This window comes from Leptodactylus fuscus, chromosome 1, assembly GCF_031893055.1.
Source record: "Leptodactylus fuscus isolate aLepFus1 chromosome 1, aLepFus1.hap2, whole genome shotgun sequence".
Classification (NCBI taxonomy): domain Eukaryota; kingdom Metazoa; phylum Chordata; class Amphibia; order Anura; family Leptodactylidae; genus Leptodactylus; species Leptodactylus fuscus.
In genome coordinates, this window is record NC_134265.1 from 4663590 (window position 1) to 4680842 (window position 17253).

At 50.0% G+C, this 17253-nt stretch overlaps 1 protein-coding gene across 1 annotated transcript in view; it reads right to left on the reverse strand.

The window, feature by feature from the left end:
- The window catches only part of SLC38A9 (solute carrier family 38 member 9), a 16920-nt gene extending 4083 nt beyond the window's left edge, over window positions 1-12837 (reverse strand). The window contains exons 1-11 of the mRNA XM_075267286.1: window positions 12774-12837; window positions 9563-9687; window positions 8543-8675; window positions 8042-8157; window positions 7519-7582; window positions 6212-6305; window positions 5507-5677; window positions 5040-5099; window positions 4672-4866; window positions 3901-4008; window positions 239-345 (exon numbers count right to left, since the gene is read on the reverse strand). Coding sequence (XP_075123387.1) covers window positions 239-345; window positions 3901-4008; window positions 4672-4866; window positions 5040-5099; window positions 5507-5677; window positions 6212-6305; window positions 7519-7582; window positions 8042-8157; window positions 8543-8675; window positions 9563-9654 — 1140 coding nt within the window. The 5' untranslated portion in view covers window positions 9655-9687; window positions 12774-12837. The remainder of the gene's footprint in view (window positions 1-238; window positions 346-3900; window positions 4009-4671; window positions 4867-5039; window positions 5100-5506; window positions 5678-6211; window positions 6306-7518; window positions 7583-8041; window positions 8158-8542; window positions 8676-9562; window positions 9688-12773) is intronic.
- Window positions 12838-17253: the final 4416 nt, after the last annotated feature.

The following is a 17253-nucleotide window of genomic DNA, read 5'->3' on the forward strand; positions in this document are numbered from 1 at the left end:
CCCCCTAGCATCATCTACAGGTAACCACAACCTTTACAGTTACTACATAACCCCATAATAATAAATCCAGTAATGCTGAAGCCTCAATATGGCGCCATAACAGGCTCCAGGTCTGACATGTGCAGAGCCGGCGGAGGGGCCCAACGATCAGGTAACTGCCCCACCAATCCGGGACAGGGCCCCGCACTATTACTGACCTGGGGGTTACTAACAGACCCCACACAATCCTCCGACTTACATTGTTCTCGGGCTTCCGGTTGTTCTTCAGTAGGGTGATGACGCAGTTATGGATGAAGAAGGCCAAAGTCAGGATCCCGGTCAGCTGAGGGAAGGAAAGCCGGAATTCTGTAAGACAAGAAGATTGTCAGCGATTCCCGACCTGTCCTAAGAAATAGGGAACTGTTCTCATTATTAGTAACGGGCCAAGACATCCGAGTGATGAAGGAGGGCGGCAAAAGCGTCAGCCCCTCCCACATGTCCGTGTGACCCACCATACGTATCCTGTTTATTCCGTATCTATGTCCACCAGTCATGTGGTCGTCCCATGTAACCGGCTCTTAATCCAGTCTACGAGCGGGGGTGGAGTCACTCACCGTATCACAGGACAGCGATTTGGTTAATATACAGTCCTATGAAAAAGTTTGGGCACCCCTATTAATCTTAATCATTTTTAGTTCTAAATATTTTGGTGTTTGCAGCAGCCATTTCAGTTTGATATATTTAATAACTGATGGACACAGTAATATTTCAGGATTGAAATGAGGTTTATTGTACTAACAGAAAATGCGCAATATGCATTAAACCAAAATTTGACTGGTGCAAAAGTATGGGCACCTCAACAGAAAAGTGACATTAATATTTAGTACATCCTCCTTTTGCAAAGATAACAGCCTCTAGTCGCTTCCTGTAGCTTTTAATCAGTTCCTGGATCCTGGATGAAGGTATTTTGGACCATTTCTTTCTACAAAACAATTCAAGTTCAGTTAAGTTTGATGGTCGCCGAACATGGACAGCCCGCTCTCAAACGATCTGAAAACAAAGATTGTTCAACATAGTTGTTCAGGGGAAGAATACAAAACGTTGTCTCAGAGATTTAACCTGTCAGTTTCCACTGTGAGGAACATAGTAAGGAAATGGAAGAGCACAGGGACAGTTCTTGTTAAGCCCAGAAGTGGCAGGCCAAGAAAAATATCAGAAAGGCAGAGAAGAAGAATGGTGAGAAGAGTCAAGGACAATCCACAGACACCTCCAAAGAGCTGCAGCATCATCTTGCTGCAGATGGTGTCACTGTGCATCGGCCAACTATACAGCGCACTTTGCACAAGGAGAAGCTGTATGGGAGAGTGATGAGAAAGAAGCCGTTTCTGCACGTACGCCACAAATAGAGTCGCCTGAGGTATGAAAAAGCACATTTGGAGAAGCCAACTTCATTTTGGAAACAAAGATTGAGTTGTTTGGTTATAAAAAAAGGCGTTATGCATGGCGTCCAAAAAAAACAGCATTCCAAGAAAAACACTTGCTACCCACTGTAAAATTTGGTGGAGGTTCCATCATGCTTTGGGGCTGTGTGGCCAATGCCGGCACCGGGAATCTTGTTAAAGTTGAGAGTCGCATGGATTCCACTCAGTATCAGCAGATTCTTGAGAATAATGTTCAAGAATCAGTGACGAAGTTGAAGTTACGCCGGGGATGGAGATTTCAGCAAGACAATGATCCAAAACACCGCTCCAAATCCTCAGGCATTCATGCAGAGGAACAATGACAATGTTCTGGAATGGCCATCCCAGTCCCCAGACCTGAATATCATTAAACATCTGTGGGATGATTGGAAGCGGGCTGTCCATGCTCGGCCACCATCTAACTTAACTGAACTTGAATTGTTTGTCCAAAATCCCTTTATCCAGGATCCAGGAACTGATTAAAAGCTACAGGAAGCGACTAGAGGCTGTTATCTTTGCAAAAGGAGGATCTACTAAATATTAATGTCACTTTTCTGTTGAGGTGCCCATACTTTTGCACCGGTCAAATTTTGGTTTAATGCATATTGCGCATTTTCTGTTAGTACAATAAACCTCATTTCAATCCTGAAATATTACTGTGTCCATCAGTTATTAGATATATCAAACTGAAATGGCTGTTGCAAACACCAAAATATTTAGAACTAAAAATGATTAAGATTAATAGGGGTACCCAAACTTTTTCATAGGACTGTATGACGGGGGACCCACTGCCAAGTCACCGGCACTGGATAAAGGGGTTCAAGAGACGCCATTTTTACAGGGAGTCTGTGAATAGCTGATATATAGAAGATAGGGGTGACCAATAAAAGATGGGGGAGCAGTGAACATATCTGGGGTGACGGATATAACATGGGAGCAGCGAACATATCTGGGGTGATCAATAAAAGATGGGGGAGCAGTGAACATATCTGGGGTGACAGATATAACATGAGGGAGCAGTGAACATATCTGGGGTGACGGATATAACATGGGGGAGCAGTGAACATATATGGGGTGACGGATATAACATGGGGGAGCAGTGAACATATCTGGGGTGACGGATATAAGAGGGGACAGTGAACATATCTGGGGTGACGGATATAACATGGGGGAGCAGTGAACATATCTGGGGTGACGGATATAACATGGGAGCAGCGAACATATCTGGGGTGATCAATAAAAGATGGGGGAGCAGTGAACATATTTGGGGTGACGGATATAACATGAGGGAGCAGTGAACATATCTGGGGTGACGGATATAACATGAGGGAGCAGTGAACATATCTGGGGTGATGGATATAACATGGGGAGCAGTGAACATATCTGGGGTGACGGATATAACATGGAGGAGCAGTGAACATATCTGGGGTGACGGATATAACATGGAGGAGCAGTGAACATATCTGGGGTGATGGATATAACATGGGGAGCAGTGAACATATCTGGGGTGACGGATATAACATGAGGGAGCAGTGAACATATCTGGGGTGACGGATATAACATGGGGGAGCAGTGAACATATCTGGGGTGACGGATATAAGAGGGGAGCAGTGAACATATCTGGGGTGAGGGATATAACATGGGGGAGCAGTGAACATATCTGGGGTGACGGATATAAGAGGGGAGCAGTGAACATATCTGGGGTGATGGATATAACATGGGGAGCAGTGAACATATCTGGGGTGACGGATATAACATGAGGGAGCAGTGAACATATCTGGGTTGACGGATATAACATGGGGAGCAGTGAACATATCTGGGGTGACGGATATAACATGGGGGAGCAGTGAACATATCTGGGGTGACGGATATAACATGGGGGAGCAGTGAACATATCTGGGGTGAGGGATATAACATGGGGGAGCAGTGAACATATCTGGGGTGACGGATATAAGAGGGGAGCAGTGAACATATCTGGGGTGACGGATATAACATGGGGTAGCAGTGAACATATCTGGGGTGACGGATATAACATGGGGTAGCAGTGAACATATCTGGGGTGACGGATATAACAGGGGCGCAGTGAACATATCTGGGGTGACGGATATAACATGGGGTAGCAGTGAACATATCTGGGGTGAGGGATATAACATGGGGTAGCAGTGAACATATCTGGGGTGATGGATATAACAGGGGCGCAGTGAACATACCTAGGGTGACTGATGTGGGCAAGTGTAGGGGTATTAAGACCCGCTCAACCATCACCCCATGTATGTAATGACCATCACCCCAGTAAATGATTTTGAAGGGTGAACCCGCTGACAGATTCCTTTAAGAAGTACAGGAGGGGGGGGGGGGATATCTCATCAGCTCTCCAGCCACAGACATAAGGAAATAAGTAAGCAGAATGTGGTGGGGTCATCAGCGAGGTCACACTCAATGTTCTTCTTCACATCCTTACCAGGAACAAAATATTCTTGTACTTTATCCCAGTGAAAGTCAAAATGAAATCCAATACGAAAGGCCTTGTAGGTGACAAGAGAGACCAAGTAGAGGACGGAGACCGTGCCTGAGAAGTACAGGAGGAATAGACAGACATAGTATATAGTATATACATCACACCTATACTGGATAGTTATATACAACAATTGCTTGACATTTTGTTCCTTGTCTTAATTTTGACATTTAAACGATTCCTCTCACTTTCAGTATTGTGCCTGCGGATTGTTGGACTCTGTTCACATTCACTATTTCCAGCGTGGCAGGATAGCGCCCCCGGCCTCACCATCTCCTGCCGACTCCAACCAGTTTTCTCCTTAATGGGGTTGCACCAAAGTGCCCCCTATATATAAGAAAGGGGGTAACTTTGTGATTGATGGGGTCTGACCAATGGGATCCTGAGAGCGGGGTTTCGGTAATCCCAGCCATTCCATTCCCTCTGTAGAGGGCGCTGCACTGTATGGACATGTGCTCAGCTTACTGTTCCATCAGGATGGGAGAGCCAGAGCCCTGTTTTTGGGATGGGTGGGGGTCCCGGCAGTCAGACATGCACTGATCACGAAGTTATCCTCTATCTTATCGGAAAAAGTTCATAACTTGGTGCAATCCCTTTAACTGATCACTAGCTGAGTGCAATCCCTTTAACTGCGGCGACCCCTCCGCCTGCAGAGTCCCGTGTGTGCCGGAGATCTTGTATATAATCCATTGGATAACACATCGCCCGCTCACTTACCTAAGACATTGAACTTAGCAAAGAAGGATGGAGATCGGAAGTTGAGGAGCGGCAGGAGGACGACTATCAGGTACAGGGGGACGGTATTCGTTTTACTCCACCACTCCTCAAACTGCTCATATCCTGTCCCGTTTCCACCAGTCACCCCCGCCGTCTCATTGGGTGGTAGAGCGCCTCCGGTGTTCGGGCAAATTACTAAAAAGGGAAAGAAAAAAAAAAAAGTGACTCCATGTTCCGTCTAATTCTTTCATCTGGTATCAGCACGGCCGTCAGATATCAGGAGCTCAGAGACAAGGAAAGGGACAAAAGATTCAGTGACTCCCCCCCCCCGATAACCGCACTACGCAGGCACAGGGGCCGCTCCTCACCTCTGTCGCTCCCGTTTGTGCTCAGCCCGATGTCTGTGACGTTGACGTGATGAATATAATCTACAATACATAAGACACAGGTTGGCGGTATTATCTGGCCTCACCTCCTGATCCTGCACAGTATTCACACAGGACACTTTTGTGGGGGGTTTTCCATCCTGGACAATGACATTGATTCCTGCAGCCTCCCCACTAGTTCCCAAGCACAGCGCCTCACACAGTATAGTGGCTGTGCTTGGTACTGCAGCTCCGCCCCTTCATTTGAAAGAGACTGAGCTGAAGTATGGCCAAGTGACCAACGGATGTGATCTTACTGCCTGAGAAGAAGGAGTGGAGATCACTATCACAGCCCTGGACAGCACCTTTAAGGCGTTATGGCGCACACTCAGACACGACTGAGAAGTCTCCCCCAATCTCCAGGATATCGTCTTTGACCGCTCCGTAATAAATCGGGATCGGATACTTACTATATATAAATTTTCCAGTATTGAAGAAGAAGTTGGACATGAGCACCCAGTAGACAATCATGGCTCCAACCAGCGACACCATGGAGAACAGGAGGCTGGACCAGCGGCCAAAGGACCCGAAATAATACTGACAGACGTCAGGAAACTCCCAGTGCGAGGTGTCAACGGAAGCTGCAAATAAGAGTCAGGGGCACTGCTTATAGAGGATACGGGCTAGAGGAGAACCTACAGACAGGTCACGTGATCAGGTGGAGATACAGGAGAGCCAATATGGCTCATCCAGTGACTTTCCTTTAACGTTTAGAAGATCACAGACTAGCAATAATCTTAAAGGGGTTGTCCAGTAACTTAACATAGGCCATAAATATCTGATTGGGGGTTCACAGGTAGCCCCCGGACAGATCTGATGCCCGTACTATAGACGTGTCCCTGTATAGTGACCAGGCACCAGTATGTCCCAACTGGAGCTGAATCGCAGCCCCGCTCACTATAATAGACAGAACCAATTGCTTCCAGCCCATGTTGTCTATAGTATGAGACGTGGCCCCGTACAGCTGACCCAGGCAGGGGCCACCTATCAGCCCCCCAATAATCAGATAGTTATGGCCTATTCGAAGGACAAGCAATAAATGATTCATTCCTGGACCGTCCCTTTAAGTGTCACAGCTTGGCAGACACAAATCTACAGTCAGTCGGGAGACTTACGTATCATCCCTCGAGACTTCACAACCCGATAGCAGCAATAAAGGGTTAAAAGGCCCATCAGGAACAGGACGACGACTCCAGTTGTGAACCCGGCCTGGAAGAGACAAGAAATATTCAGGAATAATATACACAGAGGTTATAGTAAGCCGAAGGATAAGAGGTCCCTCCCCCGGGGCAGGAGTGCTGCGAGTCCTTGGGGTCTAATAATACAGGGTTCCTCCTTTAGGCTAAGGCCACGTAGGACGGGTCTGCTGCAGTGTGTCTGCAGAGACCCCTATGACTATGGGAGTGTTGTGGGCATGCTCTGCAACCTGTGCAGAGACCCCTATGACTATGGGAGTGTTGTGGGCATGCTCTGCAACCTGTGCAGAGACCCCTATGACTATGGGAGTGTTGTGGGCATGCTCCGTAGCCTGTACAGACACCCCTATGACTATGGGAGTGTTGTGGGAATGCTCTGCAACCTGTGCAGAGACCCCTATGACTATGGGAATGTTGTGGGAATGCTCTGTGACCTGTGCAGAGACCCTTATGACTATGGGAGTGTTGTGGGCATGCTCTGTGACCTGTGCAGAGACCCTTATGACTATGGGAGTGTTGTGGGAATGCTCCGTAGCCTGTACAGACACCCCTATGACTATGGGAGTGTTGTGGGCATGCTCTGTGACCTGTGCCTGAGCTGTGGCCAATTTTATAGTCTGTCGTGGGCCCGATCTGGTCAGACCCCGTGGAGTATATTAGTGTCTACAGAGGATCCTGTTGCTTTGATGTCAGGATAGCGCTACAAGCTGCACTATTCTCACCATTAAAAGTAATGGAAACTGTAACATAACATGAAATGTCTGAACAGAGCCTAAAAACAACCTTGTCAAGTGACACTGCTGAAGGACAAATCGTTCGTGTGAGCGCTACAATATCCTGGCTGAGAACCAAGCACAGCGCCACATATTGTATAGTGGTTGGGCTTGGTATTGCAGCTCAGCCCCATTCCTTTCAATCGAGATAACGTAACGTCACATGATCTGTGAAACGGAAGTGGCATTCAGTTAGCTCTGCTGTATCATCAGACAGCTGATCAGCAGGGACCCCGGATGTCGGACCCCCACTGATCTTCAATGGACGGCCTATTCTAAGGAGCACTTGGAAAGTGACTGTCTTGTTGAGATAACTCCTGTATACGTCTTGGTCTGTGGACCCCTCATCACCACTCCCTATGTCAATAAGGCAGCATCAGACTATGGCATTGTGGAGGTTTATGAGGCAGCGGGTGGTGTATGCCTGCTTGATACTTCCCCCTCTGGTGTTACCTGTTTGATTCCCCAGGGAATACTGAGAATAGACGTCCCCATCATCGTGTTCCAGATCATAAATCTGAAAAATAAGGATTCATTATATTATACAGTAATTGTGGCGGCGACAGTCAGCGGCAGCGTCTACGCCAGCCTGAGGTGACCGCGTGCAAGTAGCAATATGTAATGGCAGCCTGGAACCGTTTACCAGGGTTATGGGCTGATAGCGATGGATGAGAGCAACGGACATTAAAGATCAACTGATTGAAGAGGCTGCGGCGACACCAATGACATGTTCACTGGTCACGTGGCACAGCAGCGTCTGAGTCCCATTTAAGCAAATGGGACTGAGCTGGAATACCAAGCACAGCCCAATATGGACATGGTATTTAGTAAGGAGGCTGCAGAGCTCACTTGAACGCTGCGGCCTCTTCAACCAACTGATCTGCGGAGGTTCCCGGTCCCGGAAAAGTCACCAACGTCTAAGTCCCAGAAGATGGGTTTACATAATTTTTCCAATCACTCTCGCTGTCCGACTTACATGGTGACGATACTGGAGTTCTTTTCCGAGCCTTCTCCATCGATTTTGATAGCGGTTCCGAGAGGGCTGTAAACGTAGATTTCTTCTGGTGCCGGAATGACGTGATCCGGAGCGACCTAAAGGACACAAGTGAAGTATAGGGCCCCGTAATATCAGTGTGGCCCCAAGACCTGATCTGTGTGTGTATGGGGCAGGAACAGACTAACAAGAGGAGGCGAGAGGTTTAAGGGGTTGTGTCCCTGGAGAAGACTCTGCTGCTCTTCCCCTCTATTAAAGGGATTTCACACTGTCTGCCATACACAGGATAGGGGTCATTTGCAGATTGTTGCTCGGACCTTCACCTTTTAGTCCCGTTCTGGACAGTGCGGCGGTCGGGTCGCAAGTGCGGCACTATTTATGTCAATGGGAGTGTCGGAAAAGCCAAAGTACAGAGTACAAGTATCCCCGGACGTGGGACATCCCCTTTAACAATGTAAATATTAGTCCGTGCTAATCTCCTACCAGCGAGCGCTCCGATGGATGGCCCAGCTTGCTGTAGTAGTGGATGCGTTTGTTCATGGCGGCGGCGTGAGGGGTCACCCTGGGGGGGTCGTCATTGATGCTGGTGATGTAGGACGGTTCTATGTGGAAGGGCCTGAAACGGAAGCGGAAACAGGAGTCATTGTATACACTGCCCACCCCATCCCCCACTGATTGAAGGGGCATTGTTATGGAGATCAGGACACGGAGTGCGACTAGCATTCTTATGACCGACCACCTAATGTGTATGGGGTGTGCGGCAACCTCCCCCCGCGGCCGACATCATGGCAGTACCAGGCATTGGGGTCTGCGGCAGACATCATGGCAGTACCAGGCATTGGGGTCTGCGGCAGACATCATGGCAGTACCAGGCACTGGGGTCTGCGGCAGACATCATGGCAGTACCAGGCATTGGGGTCTGCGGCAGACATCATGGCAGTACCAGGCATTGGGGTCTGCGGCAGACATCATGGCAGTACCAGGCATTGGGGTCAGCGGCAGACATCATGGCAGTACCAGGCACTGGGGTCTGCGGCAGACATCATGGCAGTACCAGGTATTGGGGTCTGCGGCAGACATCATGGCAGTACCAGGCACTGGGGTCTGCGGCAGACATCATGGCAGTACCAGGTATTGGGGTCTGCGGCAGACATCATGGCAGTACCAGGCATTGGGGTCAGCGGCAGACATCATGGCAGTACCAGGCACTGGGGTCTGCGGCAGACATCATGGCAGTACCAGGTATTGGGGTCTGCGGCAGACATCATGGCAGTACCAGGCATTGGGGTCTGCGGCAGACATCATGGCAGTACCAGGCACTGGGGTCTGCGGCAGACATCATGGCAGTACCAGGCACTGGGGTCTGGACCAGCAGTCGCCTCTTAGGGAGGTTCATTTTAAAATCTGACTGTAGCATGTATCGGACGTATATGTCATGCCGCTTAGACAACCCCTATATATCCTCCCAGCCACCCTATAGGACAGACCCCGTTACCCTCTTACCTCCGGGATCGGACGTCCACCGCACTAAAGTGATTCCTTTCACATTCTTCGAAGAGTGAGGGGTACAGCAGGGGAGCCTCGTCCCCCTCCATAATAAAGCGCTCTACAGCTCCGCAGGAACAGACCTAGAGAAGAAGAGACAGTCCTGTAATGATAGACATATATGTAGAGTAGATAACACCACCATGTAGTGCAGGGCGAGACACCGGGAAGATACACCTGTGCCGCGCACTACCCCCCTACTGCACCCGGGCACGGGGTATAAGCCTCATACTGGCAGCAAATCAATACAAGTCACAGCCGAAACGTGATAAAGGGGCGAGAATGGGATCACAAGATGGGTGAGAAATGTCTGAGCGCTCACTAGTACGGGGGTAATAGGGTAACGGGAAATCTCCCCCCATAAGTCACATGTACATCAGCAGGTGACACGAAGCTGGACCCCGACCCTCACCTCGGAAATAGCCCCGACCCTCACCTCGGAAATAGCTCCGACCCTCACCTCGGAAATAGCCCCGACCCTCACCTCGGAAATAGCCCCGACCCTCACCTCGGAAATAGCCCCGACCCTCACCTCGGAAATAGCTCCGACCCTCACCTCGGAAATAGCCCCGACCCTCACCTCGGAAATAGCTCCGACCCTCACCTCGGAAATAGCCCCGACCCTCACCTCGGAAATAGCCCCGACCCTCACCTCGGAAATAGCCCCGACCCTCACCTCGGAAATAGCTCCGACCCTCACCTCGGAAATAGCCCCGACCCTCACCTCGGAAATAGCCCCGACCCTCACCTCGGAAATAGCCCCGACCCTCACCTCGGAAATAGCCCCGACCCTCACCTCGGAAATAGCCCCGACCCTCACCTCGGAAATAGCCCCGACCCTCACCTCGGAAATAGCCCCGACCCTCACCTCGGAAATAGCCCCGACCCTCACCTCGGAAATAGCCCCGACCCTCACCTCGGAAATAGCCCCGACCCTCACCTCGGAAATAGCCCCGACCCTCACCTCGGAAATAGCCCCGACCCTCACCTCGGAAATAGCCCCGACCCTTAACCTTATCACACAAAGGACTCTTCTCCTCACTAACAGCTCTGGCTCTCACTTCAGCAATACCCCGGACCTCTCCTCAGTATTACCCCCGGACCTCTCCTCAGTATTACCCCCGGACCTCTCCTCAGTATTACCCCCGGACCTCTCCTCGCTATTACCCCCGGACCTCTCCTCGCTATTACCCCCGGACCTCTCCTCGCTATTACCCCCGGACCTCTCCTCGCTATTACCCCCGGACCTCTCCTCGCTATTACCCCCGGACCTCTCCTCGCTATTACCCCCGGACCTCTCCTCGCTATTACCCCCGGACCTCTCCTCGCTATTACCCCCGGACCTCTCCTCGCTATTACCCCCGGACCTCTCCTCGCTATTACCCCCGGACCTCTCCTCGCTATTACCCCCGGACCTCTCCTCGCTATTACCCCCGGACCTCTCCTCGCTATTACCCCCGGACCTCTCCTCGCTATTACCCCCGGACCTCTCCTCGCTATTACCCCCGGACCTCTCCTCGCTATTACCCCCGGACCTCTCCTCGCTATTACCCCCGGACCTCTCCTCGCTATTACCCCCGGACCTCTCCTCAGTATTACCCCCGGACCTCTCCTCGCTATCACCCCCGGACCTCTCCTCGCTATTACCCCCGGACCCCTCCTCACTATTACCCCCGGACCTCTCCTCAGTATTACCCCCGGACCTCTCCTCAGTATTACCCCCGGACCTCTCCTCGCTATTACCCCCGGACCTCTCCTCAGTATTACCCCGGACCTCTCCTCACTATTACCCCCGGACCTCTCCTCGCTATTACCCCCGGACCTCTCCTCGCTATTACCCCCGGACCCCTCCTCACTATTACCCCCGGACCTCTCCTCAGTATTACCCCGGACCTCTCCTCACTATCACCCCCGGACCTCTCCTCGCTATCACCCCCGGACCTCTCCTCACTATTACCCCCGGACCTCTCCTCAGTATTACCCCCGGACCCCTCCTCACTATTACCCCCGGACCTCTCCTCGCTATTACCCCCGGACCTCTCCTCACTATCACCCCCGGACCTCTCCTCACTATTACCCCCGGACCTCTCCTCAGTATTACCCCCGGACCCCTCCTCACTATTACCCCCGGACCTCTCCTCGCTATTACCCCCGGACCTCTCCTCACTATCACCCCCGGACCTCTCCTCACTATTACCCCCGGACCTCTCCTCAGTATTACCCCGGACCTCTCCTCACTATTACCCCCGGACCTCTCCTCGCTATTACCCCCGGACCTCTCCTCGCTATTACCCCCGGACCCCTCCTCGCTATTACCCCCGGACCTCTCCTCAGTATTACCCCGGACCTCTCCTCAGTATTACCCCGGACCTCTCCTCACTATCACCCCCGGACCTCTCCTCGCTATCACCCCCGGACCTCTCCTCGCTATCACCCCCGGACCCCTCCTCACTATTACCCCCGGACCTCTCCTCAGTATTACACCGGACCTCTCCTCACTATCACCCCCGGACCTCTCCTCGCTATCACCCCCGGACCTCTCCTCGCTATTACCCCCGGACCTCTCCTCACTATTACCCCCGGACCTCTCCTCAGTATTACCCCGGACCTCTCCTCACTATCACCCCCGGACCTCTCCTCGCTATCACCCCCGGACCTCTCCTCGCTATTACCCCCGGACCTCTCCTCGCTATCACCCCCGGACCTCTCCTCGCTATCACCCCCGGACCTCTCCTCGCTATCACCCCCGGACCTCTCCTCGCTATTACCCCCGGACCTCTCCTCGCTATCACCCCCGGACCTCTCCTCGCTATCACCCCCGGACCTCTCCTCACTATCACCCCCGGACCTCTCCTCGCTATCACCCCCGGACCTCTCCTCGCTATTACCCCCGGACCTCTCCTCGCTATTACCCCCGGACCTCTCCTCAGTATTACCCCGGACCTCTCCTCACTATCACCCCCGGACCTCTCCTCGCTATCACCCCCGGACCTCTCCTCGCTATCACCCCCGGACCTCTCCTCGCTATTACCCCCGGACCTCTCCTCACTATTACCCCCGGACCTCTCCTCAGTATTACCCCCGGACCCCTCCTCACTATTACCCCCGGACCTCTCCTCGCTATTACCCCCGGACCTCTCCTCACTATCACCCCCGGACCTCTCCTCACCTCTCCCCTCTCGTCTCCTCCGCACTACTCCGGACCTTCTCACCACAGTAACTTCCCTGTGAGATTCAAAACAGGAAGCAGCTGTGTCTGAGCCGGCGGAGGAATCCTGGGAAGTGTAGTCCGGTGTGGCCGGGTCTGTGTGTGACTGTAGGAGGGCGGGAACTACAAGGCCCAGGAGGCCGCGCGGGACACGGCGGAGATCTGCTGAGAGACTCAGGGCTGAGGAAAGATGCTGAGTGAGGAGATGGCAGTGAGTGAGAGGGGAGGACGAGGGAAAATAGTGAGGGGGGAGGGAGAATAGTGAGTGTGAGAGAGGAGAATAGTGAGTGTGAGAGAGGAGGGGGGAGAATAGTGAGTGTGAGGAGATAATAGTGAGTGTGAGAGAGGAGAATAGTGAGTAAGAGTGAGTGTGAGAGAGGAGGGGGGAGAATAGTGAGTGTGAGGAGATAATAGTGAGTGTGAGGAGATAATAGTGAGTGTGAGGGGAGGAAGATTAGTGAGTGTGAGAGAGGAGGGGGAGGGAGACTAGTGAGTGTGAGGAGATGGCAGTGTGTGAGAGGGGAGACTAGTGAGTAATAGTGAGTGTGAGGAGATGGCAGTGTGTGAGAGGGGAGGACGAGGGAGAATAGTGAGTGTGAGGAGATAATAGTGAGAGAGGAGGGGGAGGGAGAATAGTAATAGTGAGAGAGGAGGGGGGAGAATAGTGACTAATAGTGAGTGTGAGGAGATGGCAGTGTGTGAGAGAGGAGAAAGGGTAGGAGATGAGGAGATAGTGGTGAGTGTGAGGGGATGGATGAGTGTGAGAGGGATGAGTGTGTGATGCCGTGTACATCCGTCTGCGTCCCCATGAGCACTACTCTTTTCTCCGGCCGCCTGCCTGGGTTTCCTCCGGGTCCTTCGGTTTCCTCTCTCTCACCAGAATATAATTTGGCTCCTGGTAACTGACCCTTGTGAGTGTTGGGGATGAGCCTGTGTGGCAGCCGCTGACTCCCCGACTCCACAAGGCTCCTTGTGCTCTGAGTGTGTCTTACAAGTGTCTGTCCTCACACCATGTCACCGCTTCACTCTTATGGCTCCTTGCACTCACCTGTGACTTTCACTAAACCGTGCGGAGCCTCAAATTCTGGAGCGAGTTCTATTCTCCATTTTACAGGCTTGGCTCATTCATTCTAGTGTGTGGGCCTGTGGATGTAGTGATGGCACATGGATGGCGCCATTTCATGTTTCAGATCCCTATAGCTGATCATATTATCGTTAGGAGCTCAGTGTCACCCCCAACTATAACAGACATGTTTCCGTGCAGACAGAAAAAGTGCAAAACCTGCCCAGTGCCCACACATACTAACCCCGGATAATATAAAGATCCCCAACTCCAATCAGGACTACAAGATCCCGGGTACCTTCCCCTGCCGCACACCTAATGTGGTGTATGTAATAATATGCACCAAGTGTCCCACTGAGGGTCTGTATGTAGGAGATACAGGACAGACACTCAGGATGAGGATGACCTCGCACCGTCACACGATTACAGAGAATGGACCTCCCTGTGCCAAAACACTTCTGCAATCAAAATCATAATATCATCAATGACATGAAAATTTTGATTTTAAGGGGGAATTTCAAATGTAAGAGAGACTGGAGAATTTGTGACTATAAATTCATGACGCTTTTTGACACATTCCAGAGGGGGTTAAATCTGTCGCCTTGATTTATGTCGTGTTTTGCCCCTTGTGAATACCTGGTAGTCCTTGGGACATCACCAGACCCTACAGCCTCAAACTTAGAGCATCGTAGTATTGCAGTCTATAGTACACAGTCCAGTTACATTAATGTGACTACCTGTCCGCAGAGCGAACCGCTGCGAGACGTGCAGGAAGAGAGGGGATGTTGAGCCATGCCGACTCCAGTGCCATGTTGTACGCAGTTGAGTATCCATGGCGCGAACAACCTGATCGAGGTGGTCCCACAGATTCTCCATTGGGTTCAAGTCCGGGGAATTTGCTGGCCAAGGGAGTACAGTAAACTCATCCTGGTGCTCCTCCAACCACGCACGTACACTGTGAGCTTTATGGCATGTCGCAATGTCCTGATAGTAGTTGCCATCATCCTGAGGAAACACAATTTGATGTAGGGATGAACATGATCAGCAAGGATAGATGCATACTGTTGCTGATCAATCGTGCCTTCCACAATGATGAGTGCACCCAGATGGCTGATGACACGCGCCTTCTGCGATTGGTTATTTAACGATGACGTCAAAAGTAGGCGGTGCTCACATTAATATGACTGGACTGTGTATAACCAATATAATGATCACACCGGGAAGGAGGTGATAAAAAGAATAGAAATAAAAATTCTACTCACCCCGTCCTCATTACAAACAAAATAGAAGTCATTGTTAATGCGACGTAAAAAAAAAAAAAAAAAATCTGCTTTTGTTTTCAGTTCCATTCACTAACATTTGGTGCCGTACATGTAGAACACAGAGTGAAGGTCCATGTACAGCAATGACATCGCACCGTCCCAAGAGCTGAGCCAACGCCATGAGCAGCAGATCTCGGCTGTAACTTACAACTGAGACCCGGCTGAGATAACTCAGATGGCAAATGTTTAACCCCTTAGGTGGCACGGTCAATAGCCGACCCCTTATTGGCTTCCCCATGATGCAGTTGGGAGAACTGGTGTGCTGTTATGGAAACCTTGGGTTTGATCTCGGGTCCGCCATTTTTACTTCTGTGTCAGGGATTGAGTATATACACAGTCCAGTCCTATTAATGTGAGCACCGCCTACTTTTGATGTCAACGTTAAATAACCAATCGCAGAAGGCGCGTGTCATCAGCCATCTGGGTGCACTCATCATTGTGGAAGGCTCGATGGATCAGCACACGTATGCATCTATCCTTGTGGACCATGTTCACCCCTAAATGCCAATTGTTTTTCCTCAGAATGATGGCATCTACGTGTCATAAAGCTCGCAGTGTACGTGCATGGTTCGAGGAGTACCAGGATGAGTTTACTTGTACGGTACTCCCTTGGCCAGCAAATTCCCCAGACTTGAACCCAATCGAGAATCTGTGGGACCACCTTGATCGGGTTGTTTGCGCCATGGAAGCTCAACCGTGTAACCTAGCGCAGCTGGCCACGGCACTGGAGTTGGCATGGCTCAACATCCCAGTGATCATCATCACAACATCCCCTCTCTTCCTGCATATCTCGCAGCGGTCCGCTCTGCCAAAGGGGGTTATTCTGGATTTTGACAAGTGGTCACATTAATGTGACTGGACTGTGTATAACGTTGTGTCCAATACACAAGCCCTCAAACAGCTACATTGGGTTATTAATAAACAAAATAGATATCTCCGGCAGCTCTCCGATAATATAAAATATAACTTTTAATCAAAAAAAATCATAAAATGACAAAAATTGATGTCAATGCAAGAAAAAGAAAGATAAACCCCCTAAAAACCGCAGACGCGTTGCGGAACCATCGTTCCTTCCTCAGTGCGTATTCTGAATAGAAATGACTTGAGTCTATATAGGTTACTGACACGTCAAGGTTTCCGGTTCTTAGAGTGATTTGGAACCACCCTAGTCACTAATGAAACACCTGGACTTCAGCTCGCATACTTGTTCAAAGAAGTCAATAGAAACCTTCTCCCACTATACAATTCTAAAACATGTTATACAATCTTGTTATAAGGTGTAGAGAGATATAGAAATGTTCAACCTTATATCGATATCACAAAAAAAAAAAAAAAATAAATGCTTAGACTTAACCAAAGGTGTCCATGATCTTTAACCAAAGGGTAAGTATGGATTAATTCACACTACATATTGCGTTTCTCCATACGTTTTTAGTAAGATTTCTTACAACATAGTCTCCATGATCAACAGTTAAACCCACAGCTATCCCTATCGGCAGCATAAGATACTGCCGCCAATATTACTTTCCTCTCAATCTCCTACTATAAAAAAAAATAAAAATAATTATTTTTTTTTCTTTTTCTTTCTTTCTTTCTTTCTTTCTTTCTTTCTTTCTTTCTTTCTTTTTCCCCTTTCCTTTCTTTCCTTCTTCCATATATATATATATATATATATATATATATATATATATCGCTAATTTCACTAATAGAACAGCTAATTCTAAACTTCTATCTATTTAGGGTTGTCACATGTTCAAAAATGGCCACTTATTAACTGTCTAATTCCAAATTCTAAACAACATTATAAATGTGACATTTCATTATGTGGAAAGAGAGGATAGTCCATGAAAATGTCGGGTCACATGATGTTAAATGGCCAATAGACATTAGGACACACCTCCTCTGACCAACACCCATATTGCAACCCTTTCTTACTAGGATGTATGTGTGATCATTCATAAAACCTGAGCGCTTGTCCGTAGGAGTATCAAGTCACGTGATGTTAAATAGCCAATAAGCATTAGGACACACCTCCTCTGGCCGACACCTACATAAC